General features: G+C 26.7%; 1 protein-coding gene across 2 annotated transcripts in view; it reads right to left on the bottom strand.

Moving 5' to 3' along the window:
- The window catches only part of LOC148235559 (xibalbin-1-like), a 67,608-nt gene that overhangs the window by 4,486 nt on the left and 42,834 nt on the right, over window positions 1-20,288 (bottom strand). For both annotated transcript variants that reach the window (XM_088184670.1, XM_088184668.1), the window contains exon 3: window positions 12,664-12,733. In XM_088184670.1, coding sequence (XP_088040796.1) covers window positions 12,664-12,733 — 70 coding nt within the window. The remainder of the gene's footprint in view (window positions 1-12,663; window positions 12,734-20,288) is intronic.

Genomic DNA, 20,288 nt, shown 5'->3' on the forward strand with positions numbered 1-20,288 from the left:
AAACAAAGTTGATTAAATTCTGTAAAAAGTAGCAAAAACAAATTTTTTACAGATAAAATAAAATAAATCGCTTTTTTTTACTTTAAGGTTGTTTTAAAAAATAGTATTATTATAATTTAACCCTGTTCTTTATTTTCTTGATTTTAAATGCTGGTATTATAATTTGTTGGTTAAGAGAAAAAACAATACTAATAATTTAGATGTAAACGTAACTCACGAAATTGAGTGAATACAATATATTTGATGATCGTTACTTATAAATACAATAATAGAAAGTTTAAGGAAATATGATCAAATAATTAAGCAATCATCAAAGAAGTAAAATAATTCAATACGGGAAAAAATCGAGAATCATGGAAAACATATAGAAACTGAATTACGAATAGTAAGCAATATTTACTCGTTAGTTAAAGAATGTTGTTATTATTATATTTTTAGAGAGCTTTAAAATTTTTAGACTGAAATATAATATCAAAAAACTTGGCACAATAGTTTTAAGATGGTTTGATAATTATTTTAAAAATAAAAAAAAGGATTTAAAAAAGTGTTACACAAAAATCTAAATTATTACTATTATTAATAATAATTTATTTTGTTGATTTTATAAGTAATGTATAAAATGTCATAACCATATTTTGTAGTTGACATTATAATTTATTGTATTGATAAACATTTTTATTTACTTTTATCGATACAAGAAAATTGTGGTTGATATTTTTATACAATGATTTAAGAATAATCTAAGTATAAAAACATAAAAATAAATGTATGGATAATGATAATAAAGATATATTGATTAAAAGATAAAAATGTTTATAGATAGTTATGCTTAACAAAAAAATTGTATAATAATATAAAATATTTAGGAGTAATTATATAATCAAAAAAATAGGTCAAGATATTTTGTCCAGGATAAAAAAATATATATAGTGTAAATACAAAATAAATTAACAATCATATTATATTGCCTTATTTTTTAAATTTTTAAAGCTTAATGAATCAGATAAATCAATATTGCGAATTATTGAAAATAGAGCAATGAGAAAATTTTTAGTCTAATATTTAAAAAGTATTAAAAGATAAAGTTTTTATATTTTTTAACAAAAAAAAGATAATATAACACCAGACTATTTTAATAAATATTAGTTAATAAATACAGATTTATTATTGAAAAAAAAATGATTATTAAAAATATATAAAAAATACTATATCACCAGACTATTTAAATAAATATTGATTAATAAATAAAGATTGATGACAAATAAAAATATTGATTTATAAATAAAAAATCTACATAGATTAAATACTATAAATAGCGATTAAATAAGGGTAGATTAGTATAATAAAATAAGTAAGGCCATGAGTTGTGAATTTATATAACGTTTCTATAACAAACCAAATAAAAAAAAATAACTAGTTTTAATAATAAAATAAAAAATACGTGTATTCTTAAATTATACACAATTTTATATCATATTGTATTATCGAAATTATTTTTTTAAATTTATAATTAATGATTATTTCTTATATAAATAAAATATTGCATATTTTATTGTCGAGATCGTTGATCGCGATCACCCACAATCGTCGCACTACAATAAAAAGACGCTTTTTTCGTTGGTTGAAATATATGATAATCTCTTTTCGAGCAAACGAAATCCAACTTCAATTTCAAACCATAAAAACCGTGGACCTTACTTTAACAAAAACGAGATATGTTGCATATCAACGCTAAACATGTACCAAACAAGCTATAGAACAACAACTTTGCTAATTTTATTTAAATCTACCATTAAACAGTTCTGTGTTAGACAATAACAAAGAGTCTGGCCTCGCCCTAAAGGACTGAAACATTAAAAAATTGGACCTGCCCCCATATCTCAAGAGTGAACAAGCTATAACGCAGCTTTGCTAAATCACTTGCTTTAGCTATGTGCTTCTACCACTTCGCTACTGACTTGGAACAAACTCGCACTAAATTAAATTATTACTTTATTTTACAAATTGTACAATACAAGCACAATTAAAAATATTTTTTATGATATAATTTGCAAGAAGATTAAATAAACCAAGAATCATAAATTAAATGAATTTTGTTAGTTAATTAAGCACTAGAAATTCGTAGCAATGTTTATAAAAAAGTCAATGCTAATAAATGTAGAAAAATATATATCGTCAATTTGTCAGATATGACGGTCCAAGAATTTATTCTCTTAAGGGGGTGGGGGGAGGGGGGTAATAAAAATCTGTTCAATATAAATTGTAATACAAGTGACTAATTATACACCGATTCTTTGACTGAAAAGTCTAGTGCTTAATACTTACTTGTAAGTATTTATTATGTCTAATTGACTTACCTATTTGGTAAAGAATTTATCCTGTTGTAACGCTTTGGGCTTCGCCTGTCAAGTTACAACGAAAGATTAAAAATATTATTAATATCTACCATTGGTTAAAATTAACAACCTATATATTCTAAAGGCGTTAAAGAAGAACCAAACAACATAAAGTTTAGAGAAAAATGATAGAAAATGGCATAAAAATGGCCTAACTTTGCATCAACGCTAAAGACGCACATTTTACCGATATCAATACCTGTTCCTTATAAAACTCAAAATCAAAAAGTTTTATGTTAATTAAAAATAGCAAAATGTAAATATTTGTATTTATTTTAAAATCATATAAATATATTTATTTTATCATTGGCAAAAAAGTTCCATGATTTTTTTGTTACTCTAAATTTGTATAATATTGCAAAACTGATTTTTTATAAAGGTTGAGATACAAACTAGACCCTAAATTGAACCCACATCTTTGCATGATCCATATTTTTTATTGTTTAAAGCAAAAAATACAACGAGATAGGAATACGTTTCACAGCGACATCGTTAATCACACTACTAATCCAAGCGATTAACTAACAAACGTAGAAGGCTACGTGGATTAGCAAGTTAAATTACCAATTTATATATATATAACAACACACGTACATATGATTAAATATATGGCAAAAAAGCTATACAACCTTATTCCGCATGTTATTTAACGTTCCGGTGACACGAGGTTAGGAAACGGTAATGGCTTTTGCTGAAAAGCTCCTACATGGGATTACGTTGACCGCAAATCGTATTATTGAGCCAAAGGACAGACTGGAAAAATCCAATATATAAAAAGGAAATATAATATGCACTGTTGTAATATCTAGTTCAGGATTCCTGGGAATATTGAAAATATATTAACATTCATATCTGTTTTTTTATGGCCGAACACAGATGACTGAACTCGGAAAATATCTTATGTTAATATAACGTGTTACTTTTCTCTTTGGTTTTACCGTATAAAAATACATATTAAAGCCAATGATTAATGTTTATTTAAAATAAAATGAGAATATCGCAGCATCGTAGCACTAACTACGATTCTTGAAATTACAAGTTTATTTGAATGAAACACTGAAAAATCTCTTATTCAACTAGTTTTAAGTATCCTTCATTTTTCAAAACTACTGCTACAGGATCGTATTATACAAAGCGAATTTAACAAATGGCAGGTTCCAGGTATGCTTTGAGCTATATTGTGCTGTCTGCTACACAGAAGATCCTCAAATATAAATGTCAATGAAAGCTAAGTATTTAATATGTTTAATAAAATAAAATTCTGTTATTACAAAACGAGCAATGCGACAGGACAAATGTTTATTTTGCCACTTTTTCTTTTCAGGAAGTCGCTTGCCGCCGGGAGCGCTTTATAAACATAGGGTGTTCACAATTTTCCGGCGCTTTTATTCAAACGAAAGCTCAACTTCAAACGATAGCGTGTCGCAAAAGCTAGAGGCGTCAATTTCACCCTGCTTACTTTTTTATTCTTTTCCAACCAAAAAAAGAGACGTTTATCGAACGCGCTACAGTGTGCTTCAAAACGACCTTAACACTCTTGAAACTTTCACAACAATAAAGCACGATGAGAGAACAGGAAGATCGCGTAAAGCTCAATCTGTGAAACCGAGTACTGCTTGTTTCTTTGTTTAAACTCGTAAACCATAACAGCCGCTTGTCAATATTTGCGAAAGCTTTCATCATTTAGAGAAGATTATTTTTTCAATGCTCGAGCAAACGTATTCATGTCATATTCGATACGTATACAAAAATATCTTGGAAATTATTTATTTTAACATATTTCAAGATGCTGTATACGAATTTATTAATAGATTGTTATTGAGCAAATCTTATTACTTTAAGAGCCTAATAATTAAAAAATATATTTTTTATACAATATCTTATAATCCTATTTATTAATAATTTTTCAATGTTTTAATTGCGTATTTATATTTTTTTATACCACTTATTTAAAAAATCGTTATAAAAACTAATTGCGATAAATATTAGCGACTTGCAGAACAAGTGAACTTGTCACGCCGACGTTATATAAGCGCAAATGACGATTAGAGATTTTGCTATATTAGAGCCACTTGAAAATATAATTTTATTTTATATTTTACAAATCAGAACATCATAATGGACATTAAATAAACAGTATTTAAACCAATAAATATTAAAAGAAAATATGGTGCATATCTAAAATAGATAAGTATCATCCCATACTAATTTTCCAGCCCCTCACAGCTATCGATGGTTCATGCAGGAGGAGCGTTAGCGTACTTTAGCGACTACGGATGCGATCGCGGCTCTTTAGAGCAATAACGAATTGTCGACACCGTCCCTTATCAACATTAAAACGCACTATTGAGTAGACGCTACGCCGAGAATGCAATGATATGTAATTTAATGTTTTAAAATTATTTAAAACGCAGTTTTTGTATTAGACATATTATTAATCGATTTTTAACAATAATTTTTTTGATAACAATAATTGCAATTTATTGTATTGTACTTTTCTGCGTGATTTTTTAATGTAAATTTTTATTTTGTTATTATAATTTACAGTAGTTCATATAAAAAAATATATTGCTATCAGTTAAAAATATTTCTATAGAATTATTTATATTATTTATTTACCAAAAAGCACTTGAAAATTAAGCTTATTTCACCAGAATAAATGTGACAGAAAAATAGTCAAAAGCAGTTATTTATATGAATCGTTTAATCTTCAAAATCATCAAATATTACCATTTTTTACATACATCTATAACTAGAATAAATTTGCTTCTTTTCATAGAAAAAAGTCATGTAATTTGTAAGCGTCACTAATATTAAATAATATATTCTAATAAAAACGTTTCACCAAATAAATAATATGTAAGAATACTTTCAAGAGATTATGTACATACATTGGTCTGAATAATTGTATTGTATTGAATAGTGCTTTTCTTATAGTTGAATAAATATTAATACAATTTCGCGTGATGCCAAAATATGATTAACTATATTTATTTACGCTCAAATTACACTAAAATTTTCTGCCATTAAGATTAATGGATAAAATTATTCATAGATTAAAAAAATATTTTTAGTTTACTATATCTCTGATGTGTGTCTCTTTACTTGGCTAAATCTATTTTTTTAATAGTTTAAATAGTATTAGTCCAGAATTATTATATATATATATATATCGAAACTTGAACAGAAAAAATAATTTAAATAAAAACGCACTGAGGAGTCAAAAAAAAAGTACGTCAAGCTCGATAAAATGTCAAGGCATTCCTTATTGTATTTTAGATTATACAATAATCGTATACTAGTCACTTTACGCCGTTTACTTCAGATAATTCAGCAAAAACAATAAGAATTGTGTGTAGTACAAATTTATAAATATTTGGCCAAAAACTGCGAAGTCAATGATGCGGAAGTCATCATACTGTTTTTTATTTAAGCAGGCAAATTTATTTTAAAACTTACATTTTTAACATAATATTTAAAAAAAATGTAATAATTGAGATTCTAGAAGTGTATAGTTATGACATTAAATGAAAAATCCAATTAATTAAAATGAAGCAATTTTGCGTGGGCTCATGCTTCTCTACTAATTCATGACTTTTGGCCAAATAGCACACTGTCGTGATGCCGCTGGTAGCAAATTCATGAAATATGACCCTTCGCGAATATTTTTGTTGTGCTGAAGAACACTAAAATATTTTTAAAGAGTTTAAGGCAATGTACACAAGTGTATTATATTCAATAAACTTTTAAAAATACAATTATAATATTAAAAAATTAGTTAGTAATTATTATTAATCGAAAATCAAGTTACATTGATTTACTTTTAAGCAAAATAAGATTAAGCTAAGATTAAAGTTTTATCGCGTACGAGTGTAAGTTATATTTTTCTATACAAGAAAAGCATATACAATTGTGGTTCTACAATGTTGTAAGGTTTCAAAGAATGGAAAATGGAAACTGATGGAAAACTTTATTTGTATTTCTTAGAATTATTTTGTGGGATTTCCATGAAAGTGAGTTTAGTTTTGCCCTTTTTTCTCTTACTAGAAAACATTATTTGGAAGCTTTTAGTATTGTTTAAATATATTTTCAAGCTTATGCTTAATATTGCCTTTTATGACATCAAAGAATAAATCAGTAATATAATTTTTATATATTTAAAAAAAATATTTTAAATATTCTACATAACTAAATTAATTTATTATTATTAAAAAAAAATAAGTTACTAGACAGTTTATTGAGATCGACTTTAAAAATACAAAGAAATTGTACACTAGCTTTATACATTCATATAACTAAGGCGGAACAGCATAGTCCATAAAATCTAGATTGCTAACCCGAAGGATACGGGTTCGAGCTACGGCAGCACATTTCGATTTAGATAAAAAGACTATTGATCATATATTAAAATACACATTATCAATGTCATTGATTCCTAGACTATTCATTATGTCCGATTGCCTTACACGTTAACCCCATTGTAACGCATCAGGCTTACGCCTTTCAGGTTACAACAAAAGAATAAAAATATTTTTATTCTTTTGTTGTAACCTGAGATGCCTGTATACATTTTTAGCGAAACGTCGTGGAAGGTCATTGGAAATTTAATTAAAGCAAGCAATTCTCATCTAAAAGTTCAGTACGAAAAAATGAACTGAACAATTTTTCAATATCTAATAAAGCAATACAAATAAAACATATATAGTTTATTTTACTATGAATGACAATGATACGCAATAAAATAGCTTAGTAGCATTTAAAAGCTTTAGTACGTATTTAATTTGAGGTGAAGGTAATACGGTCTTTCCGATTATTCTATTTCAGAAATAGGTTTTACTGATGACAAATAATCTGAACAATCGATAGATATTAAAATAGGATTACATAGTTTATTTTTGTGGCGTCTGGGTCAACTAGAAACGTCATTGCTTTATAAATAAACCATGAACAGATCAATATTCGGAACAGGTATATTGTTAGTTATAACGACACTACATTAATATCAAAATTATACATGAAGAATATTTTTGATATATATTTTGTCTAGATTTTACAAATATTGAAATTATTAGCAACACGTAATACTTTTTCATTTAATTAATTAATATAATATTATAAATTTCGTATCAAAGTTTCTCTTCAATAATCGCTTTAGTGTGAAAGCAATTTGTAAGATCATTTCCCTAGCTCGACTTCCCTCGTAGGCGTTACCAAATAAGATAATTAGTAAACACTTGCCTGAAGCGAGCTTATCCTTACGCAAACCTAAAAGTTTAAGAAACAAATTTCCTTTATCTACCACCCTAAAGTTTCACCTGTGATTTGGTACTATTTTGAGTAACGATATGCAAATTTAACCCATTGACATCAAGGGATTCGAGATCCTTCGGTTAAGTGTGCGGTTAGGTTAACTACAGTTTTCCACCGATGTTTACATCGAGATCTTGTATCGGTTTAAGTTCAAACGAATCTATTTGTTGAAAACTATTGTTCTGTTTCAGTTTCGGCTGCTTAATTTAACTCGTGTATTTATATGTAGTAACTATTTCAGCTCTGTTTAAATTCAATTTACAATTAGATTTTTATGTAGATACTTATTACAAATAAATGTTTTACTGTTGCGCTAAAATAATTGCTTGTAATTTACGTATTTAAACTGTAAAAGCTTTTATTAATTCCATGTGAAACTGTAATTAATGCTTAAAAATATAATTAATTAATAAATATTTGCGGTTATGGAGTACTAATATCTAATATTAATTTATAAATATAAATTATTCGAATTAATTCACATGTACGAAGTATTTACTAATTAAAATTATTTTACAGATCAAGATAAATTAATAAATTATTTATAGAATAAGAGTTTTTTATTGTTTTTATTTTGTCAAAACAATGTTTATTTTAATATTAAAAAATATAAAATATAATCAGGACTATCCATAATCGTTGCGTCAAACCAATAAGTTTGTGTCTTTTGGTTGTACTAAAAAAATGTGCCCCTAAACCGTTGGATCTAATTTTAACAGAAAAAAACAAGTGTCTATACATAATGTTTACGGCGCAACTATCGCTATTTCCAAATTAAACATTCCATAAAAATGAAATTAATAATTTAAAATATATCATAATGTCGTTACAAACGCCAAAAAAATATAAAACGATCTGTATTATTTAATAACAAAGAGTCTGGTTCTGCCCTAAATCAATGACATTGAAAGTAAGGTTGGACTGCGAGTAGAACACCGGCGTACATAATAATTTTCTTAAGGAACTTTATTTCCGATATAGAATAATGAAAGTTTAGGTAAACTTGTGTCAAACGGAGAGACGCCGAATCGACCGACACAACCCTTAGAAGAACAAAAGAGCTACATTCACATTTTCAGAAAAATCCAACTTGAATATCCAAAAAGCTTGAATAAATTATAAATGTATATATATATATATATATATATATATATATATATATATATATATATATATATATATATATATATATATATATATATATAGTAATTATTTTTTGTATTTTGAAAATGGCAATAAAAAAATATTTTATGCGAGAAAAGTGTTAAGAAAACAATTATTCTAATCCATGTGGCAAAATCTTGCTGAACAGTGTGATAGAGAATATTATAAAATTATGCTGTATGAATTTTTATTTTCAGGCAATACAATAATATTTTTGAACCTTTCAAAAAAATTAGGATAAAGTCGTGCCTACCAATATTTTTTAAATCGAAAAAACTTTGACTTGTTTTGGTTAAATGATCTTATAACATTTATTTAGTGAACTTGATATTATTCAAATAGTAATTATGCTTATCCAAACAGATCTCCGTTTACGACGTATTGTTTTTTATTTAATCTGTGCACAAAACCGTTGGACCTTAGTTTAACAAGAAAATTAAGGGTCGGTGCTGAATGTATATATGTATTATATATACAGTATTTTGACCTTATCTGATCTTAGAATTGATCTTATGTAATTCTTAAGCCAAAATTTGTTATTATTTTTTTTGTGTAACAATTAAGATCGTCACGTACAGTTTGTATGTGTTAGTTAAACATGAAGATTTATGAAGGTCAATATGTTTCAGGCGTCTCCGAAGTAGATTTCGGACGCCAAGCTAGACCAGGGGACGCGAAGAGAGAAGCGGCCGCTTCTGTGATCTTCGACCGGCTAAAGTTCGTACGAATTTAGTAAATCCAAGCTAGAGAGCTCGTGAAATTCTGAATACTTGAACTCCAATTTGGATATTCATATGTGAATATTAGTAAAATTGTCAGATAAGTCTCTAAGGGATATTTATAACTATGGATTTATTTACAAAAGATTTTATTTTCCATATATTTCAGTGAAACGGACAATCACAAAAAACTGGTGATTTTTAAAATAAATTAGCGTTATCAATGCATTTGTGACATATGATATTTTCAATATTTGTGATTCATTGCGTGTACTTTGATTTAATATGCAAATTTTTTTTTCACGGTGGTGTTCCATTTATATATAGAAGCCTCTTGTTAGGTCTTATACGTTTAAGACTCGAAACTGACTTTTGCAAATTTTTATTGTGTAGTATAGTTGTTAAATAAAAGGGTTGTTCAATTTTAAAGCACTTTTAAATTACATACTAATATAATTTAATGTATAAAATGTATTATAAATTATTACATTTGTGTATTTTGATTGAAATTGAATATATGTCATTTTTTTATTAATAACGTATTTTATAAATAAAAATTTGAGTCTGCTGTCGTGACAGAACCTGAGACCTCTGGGTTTCTAATCTAGACTTATGGACTATGTCATTCCGACACTTAATTTTTAGTACCACTTTTTGTACATAAAAATCTGAATAAAATAACGATTTTTGTTTATAAAAGTGTATCATTTTAAAATAATCGAACATTATAAAACTTCACAGTTGTTGAGAAAAAATAGTCTGATACTTATTGTTTTATAATAATATAATATTTTGCTTGAATAAAATAAAATAAATATAGTAATAAGCTGCAGTTAAATACTTTTTGAGAAATATATAACAGGATAAAAAAACTGGATAAATATCTATAGATAAATAAAAATGAAGATAATATACTCATGTGATCCTAAAATAGCTGAAATTTAAACAGGTCAGCTTCCTTTTGTCACGATGAGAGCTTCTTATCTCCATCTACCGTTCCATTTTTACAGTGCCGTTGACTTTTCACTTTAAACCCATAAAACTTTTAACCACCAAAGTGCACGTACACATTCCAGTGACGTCAAACGAAAATCCGACGCAATTTATGTTGTATTTTTTTTATATAATATGTATAAAAAAAATAACAAGATAGATGGTCAGATTGAGGACGCCGAAACGAGGCTTTAAAGCTTAGCTTTAATCTGAGACGACAATCGGAGAAAATTACTCAAGAGACGTGATGTTGTGTAATCTTTGCGGCGGATACACAGTCTGAAAAAATTACTACGACCCAAGACAAACAAAGGCAAAAGATGAAATTCTATCTATATAGTGAATCGTCGATAAAGAAGGAAAAAGTCAAACCTTATCTCTGATGTGGAAACTTTCATTAGTGCCATGTAATCGACTGACATATATACAATATGTATGTGTGAACATATTTTATATATTATATATAAAAAAATATGAGGTATAAGAATGTAATAGTTTAAACACCACTGGATGGATATACCATTTTTTTATTGCATTTTAGAGTGCTTTTTAGATATTATAAATTTTACGTAATTAACTTTAAAATATCGCGAAACCTTACGGAAAGACATAAAGAATGTGCGTTTGATCCATAAAAGCTTTTAAATAAAGATGTTTTAACATCATGTCATTCATGCCATATTCATAAAAAATTAACTTTAATTTTATTTTTAAATCTAAAAATTTAAATAAACATTAATACTCGAAATTGTGAATTAGCATAATTATAAGAGCTTTTCAAATGCAATTATTTTTCGACTGCGTATTTTTACGCTTTTTACTGAATTTAAAGATAAACCTTTTTCGAGTTTAATTAATTGCTTATACCTAGTTATCAAAAACGTACCCCCGAATTTTGCATAAATTTACATACCGGTATATCAACTTTTTTTTAATAATAGTATTATCAAATATTACATTACGCAAAGTATTCCCTAACGTTTTTCATTCATTCAAGCAATTACTTATTGTTTATATTCGCGAATAAATGTTTATTCTGCAAAATTTTGACGTGATTTGAATTGTATGTCCCATGTACGCGTCATCCCAAAGGAATTGCATTGCTTAAGAGGAATTTTATATTGCGTTTTCAAACCAAACCGAAGGATACAAGGAAATAAGTGTCTCTTTCTGCGACAGAATGAAATTCACACTCAAATTGCTTTAGCAATTTCCGTTTCTCGGTGATTGATATCACTTTCACGAAAATTTGATAATGTAACATTAACGTCACATTTAAAAGCATTATTAATTAATAGTAATCTTAAATTATATTTATTTAACTAATTTCATGATCATTTATTAAGAAATATAATCAATTATAAATTATTTCAATATTTTTCCATGTATATAAAGAAAAAAAAAATTTAAAGTAGAAAAAACTATTTTTTTAAATTTGAGATAATGACATGCAAACATCCAAAATTCAGTAATTTTTGACTGAAAACATTACCTATTCAAAAATATGTTTGAACAGATTTAAATACATAAATATAAATTTTGTTTTAATAATATTAAAATGACGAACTTTCTTTAATAATATATTAATTAAAATATATTAATAATATTTGTTTAACTAAAATAATAGAGTTTCACCGAAAAAAATGTATAAAAAATACTATTTTCTCAGAACGCTCAGTTATATATTTCACCTTGTCTTCAAAAGTTAAAAAGGAAGGTTAAAAAATAATAATAACGATTATAATCATATATCAAAGCTCACTATAAAATACTGGTATCATTCGTTCACCTTCCAAATCCAATAATTAAAATTACATCAAATGTCAGAGATTAAACATTATTTTCTTAAGATTTAATCAATTTTTAACACAGTTATATGAATTCGAGATCATGTTCGGCACAAAAAATACGTTATAAAACGAAATACCAAGAACATACTCGATATAAATGTAAAAATCTGATTAAAATGCGCGGCACGTGTGGGCTTTTCCTCTCAGATTTTTTCTTCAAGTACTTCGCATAACAAAGTTTCACATATTTATCGCACTTTTCTATCTCTGTTATCTATTTTATATACTCACTTGCTTTGTGCATCATGAAGTAGTTGTTCCATCGCGTTTTCCGAGTAGTCTCCGGGTTCTAATACGTCTTCTGAAACAAAAATATATATTATATTTTTTTATACACATATATTTATATTCTAGGTATTTCTAATAATAAAATTACTTTAGTTTTAAAACCACATCAATGCAGTGGCATAGTCTACCCAATCAATTTTTTATTAAAGATTAGTTAAATTTATAACAACTTTATTTTTAAAATATTCACTGTTACACTATACTAAGATTTTTTGATAAAAAAACTAACATCTTATTTATAGACTTTTTTTCGTATCATAATAATTAGTTCTCGCAATTAAAAATATATTATAATTATCTATGAATTCATTATTATTTTATTATAATTGTCTAGTCGAAAAGCTTGTCACGTAACCTATCTCGTTCGTAGACAAACCCTTTGTGCACGTTATATAGTATATTCCATCCAATCGAACGTGTCTCTCTGACATTTTCCAGCATCCGTTGTCTCGCGATTGACTTACTATACTCAGCATCCGACTGCTCTTATAAAGCAAGAGTTTGAAATAAAATTGACACGTTCCTTGAAAAACCACGCGTCCAGCGAAACGCCCACATATCTTATAATCCAGAAATCCGCTAGGGACATAGTAGTAATAAAGTTTCTTTTTTAATATCACATCCACATCGTCACTGTAACTATATTATACAACACACAATGGACATACATCGCACTTTCAATATAAAAGCGTCGGCGTATAAGGTTTCCTTTAGATTCGCGGTATTTCCAGGGTTTCACTCAACGTCGAGTGTGATAATTCACTAAATAGAAAAGTTTCATTCGTATGCTTGTATTGCCATATAAATGATCTCGTCTGGGATTGTAGCAGAAATCGTATATCTGCTAAAACGTCAGATTTATTTATTATTAATGAACGTTCCCACAAGAATTGCTTTATCTATTATAGTTCAAAGTTTCGGGTATACACTTATGTATGATACATAGGTGCATGTATTGCTATTTACTAATTTATATTGTGGAGTTCGTTCTAACGAACATTTCAAACAAATTAAAATGTCTTAATTTAAGACTGCACAGTGTCACATATATCCCGAAACGCTATTCAACAACAAAAAAAAACACCCTTTGTTTGGAAAGGACGCTCGTCAATACATTAACATAATAAAATGCATTGTTTACATACACATATTTATAATTAAATTGTGAAATTTGGCATTAAACCAAATCAGACGTATTATTCAAATAAGCACATATCTTAACAAATCATAATATACTTTTAAAGTAAATGAGTACAATTACCTAATGACCTATTGTATACAAGTTGAACTATATTCTATACAAAACAGTCTAAAGTTAAACATTAAACAACAATCGTTTCTCACCATTCCAAAACAAACATTTACCCTTTTTCTTCAACACCCAAAGGGTCATGACCCCTCAATTAGCGACTAGAACAAATAACAGAATCAACAAGTCGCTCGTTAATTAATTACCCAACAGACCCAGCGGAACTGAGTCCCTTTTCAATTCGATACAGCCCTAATGCAAAGCAAAACAAGGAGGAAAAAACACATATTTTATCATTACGCCTACACACAAACGCTAAAGCTGAAATATGGCAATAAATTCCAATTATAACACGCCTCCATTAGCGACAGCAAACATTACGTTCGATCATTCACTCTTTTTTTCTTGTTTCCTAATGAGAAATGTAACAACTCAGGCGTGAAATCGCTGGGTAATTGTATTTTTTTATAGTCGCTTTTCTCGAAACTAGGGGTGGAGACTCATTGTTATACAGTCAGCTATTTTTAGACGCAAAATGTGTTTTGATGTTGTCACTACGACAGTAAAAGGCACTAGAAATCGACGTTAAATAGTACTATTTTTTTGAGACATCGACACTATCATTGTCATTTGCGACTTTATTTTGGCAAAAACAGTTCAAAGTATACCATATTTGGAAGCTAATCTCATTGATTCAAGAATAATAAAAAAATACTATGTCAGTGATATTAGTTATTATTTATAATAAAATAAAAACAATATCCTTAGTTATAAACGTATTTAAATCATTAAAAACTATAGAATACTATAAATTTAAGTGTTCTAGAAATCAAAAAGTAATAAACGTACAATTTTATATTATTATTTTGATTAAATTTGCTCCGCTTATGAAAAAATAAAATTAAAATATTACAATTTTTATAAATAATCTATATTATATATTAACAAATAATATTTCTCTTAATATTGTTTCACTATGTTTATAATAAAAAAAATATTGATAAAAAAGAGAAGCCTTTACATTAAGGACAAAACAACAAGAACGAAGTTAAACAATGTAAAAACAATATATAAATATACTACAATCGTATCATATTTAAAAAAAAATGTATATACGTTTAATAAAATTGGATATCATGCTAAAACTTTTTTTATATATTTTACATGAGAGGCATCATTTTTGGTTTTTCATTTATTATTACGAGCCTCGAAGGAATTGAGCTTTTATATACATATATTAAACGAAATGCTCATTTAGCTCTGACGGAGAAATATTGAGCTTACAAGCAAATAGTTTGCCGACAATCCATATGAAGCTTAAACTTTAGTTAACCAACTATATAATATATATAATTAACGAACTTGATAGATAAAAGTTGTATAACATCTTAGACTATTACTTCTCTAAAGACATATTATCCAATTGCAATTCTATATGTGAGATACCTCATGAGATCAATTTTTATTTATTACATACATATACAAATAAATAGATTATAATTATATATGCATATAAAAATAATTTATTAAGCATACGTTTATTCTGATAAGCTTAATAAAGCTTTTATATTAGATATAGAAAATATCAACCATAGCGAATTATTGTTGCTTTATGTATATTTCGTTGCATGCACCAAAGGATCCAGTATAGATAACGCTAAAACAAACTGGAGCTTAAAAGCTCTTAACTCGTTTTGTCAGCGAAAAGAGCGAGACAAGATTTGCGAAAACAGTGAAAACGGAAATAAAAGTAATATCTATTTGACAAAAATTAAAATTAAAATAAAACTGTAATACATGTATAGTAAAATTAATATTATTATAAAATATTTAATGATACAAAGAAATGATAATATCAGCCATATAAATTAATTCTGTATACAAAAATGTGCTATTTTATTTTAATGCATTATATAATATATTAGACCTCTTTATTTATTTTTTATGATTTTATTAAAAAATCTGCGGTGTTCTAAATGTTATGTTAAACATAAAATGCCTAACATATAACCATATTTTAAAAGCAAAAAAAATAATTTAGTTAAATTGTTAGAGCTAGAGTAATCACATAACATAATAAAAATATATGTATATGTATTCAGTACTATTTTTTTTATATAAAATCTACATTGAAACATTTATTTAAAAGCTTATTTATATATTTGTGTATTTTTGGTATTTTTTAAATTCAACTTATATAAATCTTATATAAATTCCATCATGTTTAATAAGCATCGTTATTTGCTCGCCTGTACTTGTTATGAATTGCTAGGATCGTATAAACAAAGTTGGCGATTTGTCCCTATCTACTAGTAACACGATATGCCATTATAAAGCAAATATTATTATTGTATAATATATTTATTATACAACATATATATGTAAATAAGCCTTTGCATGTATTTACAAACATAAACATCGATCGTTGTTAACAATAGAGCTTTCAGCATATTTGCAGTTGAATAAAATTGTAAACCAATATAATGTATGGAAAATTTATATATAAAAATATGTTTTAATAGAATTTTCATAACATTAAGTGTTACCATAGAAAATACTTATATTGTACAATATTCAATACCTAAATACATAATAGATCCCAAATACTGTCCAAGATCTATTGTGCATTAACGCTCATAATATTATCTACCTATTTTTTTAATAAACTTGTATGATATTGCTTCATAAATTAATAAAAATAATACTTTAGGGTGTAAAAATATTATTATTTTATTATTTTGAACCATTTATTAAATTGAATGGTGTTTTTAATAATATTATATAATATAATAATTATCTGGTTTTAGTTAACTTTCTTTTAAAACACCTTATTTTATATAAGATATACTCATTGCTTAATCTAAGTGATTCCAAGAACCCTTAACTTTTATTTGTTTAGAAAATGTCTTTCGTAATCCTTTAGATTTATAGCAAATAAAGTGTAATAAAAAAAATTGGCAATTCCATATTCTAGCAAAAAGTGCATATTTATTTATTATTTAATATTAATATTGTAAAATTGAAATTATTTAGTCCTTGCTGGATATATTAAACTAATATATGTCGTCCTTTATATATCAATAAAAAAAACACTAGGATCATATTTAATAAATACTGTGATGATCACAATAATGTCCTTCTTGGCCAAAAAATCAAAATGTATTGTAAGATGCAGCTGTTTAAAAAAAAATGAATTTTTGAGACTGCCTTATGCATTTTAATTTGTACAATATAGTGGTGAAAATTTATAATCAAATAAAGCTGTAAAAATATCCTTGACATTTGACGGAACTCGCCGTACTTTTTTGGACTTTTAATAAACTTATTGAATTTCTGCAATTTGTTTACAATTATGATTTTTTTATTTCTAACAGCTTGAAATATTTATGGCTGAATATTTAATACTAAAATTTCAATTACAGTTTTTTTGCATAAATTGTGATAATTAATATTAGTGATTCGGTGTTTACATTTAAAAAGTCTTTAACTGTTTTTACATTTGGTACTAAGCTAAGAAAGTCGGTGCCAAATACAAAGAATATGGTTGATGCAAAAATATCTCTACTGAAAAAGTGCACTAAAACACCAAACATTCCCGAAATCACATTTGATAGATTGCCGACGTTGATATATTTCACAAACTTTAAACCATTTAAATGTAAATACAATCTATGTTTTTTATTTATTAATCACAAGGATATTTTCTCGTCAGTGCTATACGAAAAATTGCATATTTAAGCGAATAGCAATTTCCTATTAAATAGCTGAAAATACCTAAACAATGTGATGGTCGGTGCCAAATACGATGGAATTCGTTGTTTGGAAGTACTCAAAAACGATTTTATAGAATAAGTATATTGCTAAATTTTACTGATTTCAAATAAAGTCTAACAAGATATTTACTTGACTAAAAGGGGCGCTGGAATTCTTCATGACTTGCACGGTATAAGAAACATAACACTGCCGTACTATTTTTTTTTTAGACATTGAAATACCATTACACAGATACAGTCTAATAATTTTCAATGTCTCATTCTGGCAATGACAGGATGAAACAATATAATATAACTCATATCCTAAAAAATATAGAGTATAACACTGCCTCTTTTATATAAGTCCGGACCATCCTGAACTACCACCTCACTTTTGGCTTTAGAAACCTGAGAAAACAGCAGCTTCACTTTGTTTATTGAACCAAGTTTAAATAGATCTTCAAGACGACTTGGGGATTACGCGACGCAAGACTAAGATGAAAAAATCAAGTTCTTTCTGATCATGTTTGAATTCTTAAATAGCTGATGCTCAAAAAAATCAATATTTTTAAGTAAATAGTCTTTAATTTATTATATAATACATATATTTCTAATAATACAATAAAATGATTCAATATAAAAATTGAATTCTCGCTACGAAAGCATTTCCTAATTATTTCAATAAAAAAAATCAGAGGGAAATTTCCAGTTAAGTAACTGAAATATCCTGTCTACAATAATTAGGAAATCCGGAACGAAAGCTTAATTATCATATCTGGGTATTAATTTCGGCGACGAAATTTACGAGCTTTGCCAATAGCGAAAAAAATGAGGTCAAGCCATCAAGGGAAGAGGTCGTTACTGTCACCGGCTGAGCACTTTTTGTGGTTGACGACCATCCCTTATAGGGGAAAGGGCACTCCGTCAGGAGAGTATCTACACCAGGCAAAATTGCCAATATTGTCGCAAACCTTAAAAAAAAAGCTCCTGCGACGAATCACATTTTTATTTTAACATTACACTTTGTACTGATAAGATTTTAAGTTTTGCTATATATATATTTAGATGTCTAGCTAGCTAATTTTAATAGCTAGTGAAGAGTTCATGGGTTTTTGAGATAAATACAATTTTTGACTCACTACTACGTCTAATGGAATTTCACGTTATCGAATTACTTGGTGGCTTTCTACGAAACTATCGTCTTAAATTAAATTCCAAGAGAGTTGATAAGAGCTAACGTTATTTTGTGGAGTCAAAGTTTAAGCATTATGCAAATAGATAATTGGAAACGCCATTCAGTTTTTCTTTAGAAAATTGCAAAGGCGAAAATTTACTGTATGAAGTTTAGCTTTAGAATAATATATTCAATTACTGTTGCAAGTTGATAAATAAACTTCAAGCTTTATTTAAAAAAAAATTATTATTTCATTAAATAAAATATTACTTAGTAGGTAAAAAAATATGTCTTTCAAACAATTTAAAGTATGTTAAAAATCATATTTTGCAAGTTAAACTACAGACTTAGTACGAGCACTGAAAGTTTGCGTTTTATAAATTTATTATGTGCACAAACAACGTAAAAAGATTTTGTAATATTTTACGAAAATTTTACCTTTAAATCTCCCTTCTTTCGCTATTTTTATTAATAAAAAATATATAATACACTTCGCGAAAAGTTCTATCTCGCCGTCGCTTTTCGATAAAAAATAAAACACTGTTGGACTTGAATATTAAATTAAATATTAGTTGATTAACTAACCTTAAGATGAAAAAATGTACGCAAGTAGTCAAAATTCATTAGGCTCCCTTTAGAAAAGTTATTTTTGCCCCAATATATAAATAATTCTATATGAAATAAAAAAAAAAACATAAAAAATCGATATATTTCGATGTTTTATGTTTTCAAACCAACAATCGTTTGATTTTCAATGAAACGTTTGATATAAAACGTAAAGTAAAGAATGAAAGAAATTAATGAAAAGGTCTCCCAATTTTTACACTTCGATGTTTGATTATTACATAATTCTATTATTAACGATATTTTAAAACAACTAAAAAAGGTATTTATTCGATTGGAAATATATATAGATATTAACCTTTCACCTTTTAAGTTGCAAATACCCAGAGGCAATTAAGAGAGCTCGAAAATAAAAGCCCGAGGTAGTTAAACATTAATTTATAAATCGATATTTTTTTATAATACTTTCTTTATAATTTTATTAATATCATATCAAATAACCGTTTAATAAATATTAACATTTAAAGTTAGTATTATTCAGAAATGTAATATTCATTTAAAATATAATATTTTCATTACTATTTATTTATATATTTTATAATTTTATGATATTCGTAATAAAATAAGTACATTTTTTCGTCGACGTTATACAAAAAAATACAATGCAATGGTCGATGCAAAATACAAAGAAATGCGTTGTTTTAAAGTAGAAATGATTAATTGATTAGATGTCATAGAAAATCTATTTTATATAAAATACTATTAAATGTACTGACATACTTTTTTATTATTTTAAATATATTTTTACTAAATATAGTATAAACATATG

Source organism: Plectrocnemia conspersa, unplaced genomic scaffold, assembly GCF_051122295.1.
Source record: "Plectrocnemia conspersa isolate PC_06_02 unplaced genomic scaffold, ASM5112229v1 ptg000004l, whole genome shotgun sequence".
NCBI lineage: Eukaryota > Metazoa > Arthropoda > Insecta > Trichoptera > Polycentropodidae > Plectrocnemia > Plectrocnemia conspersa.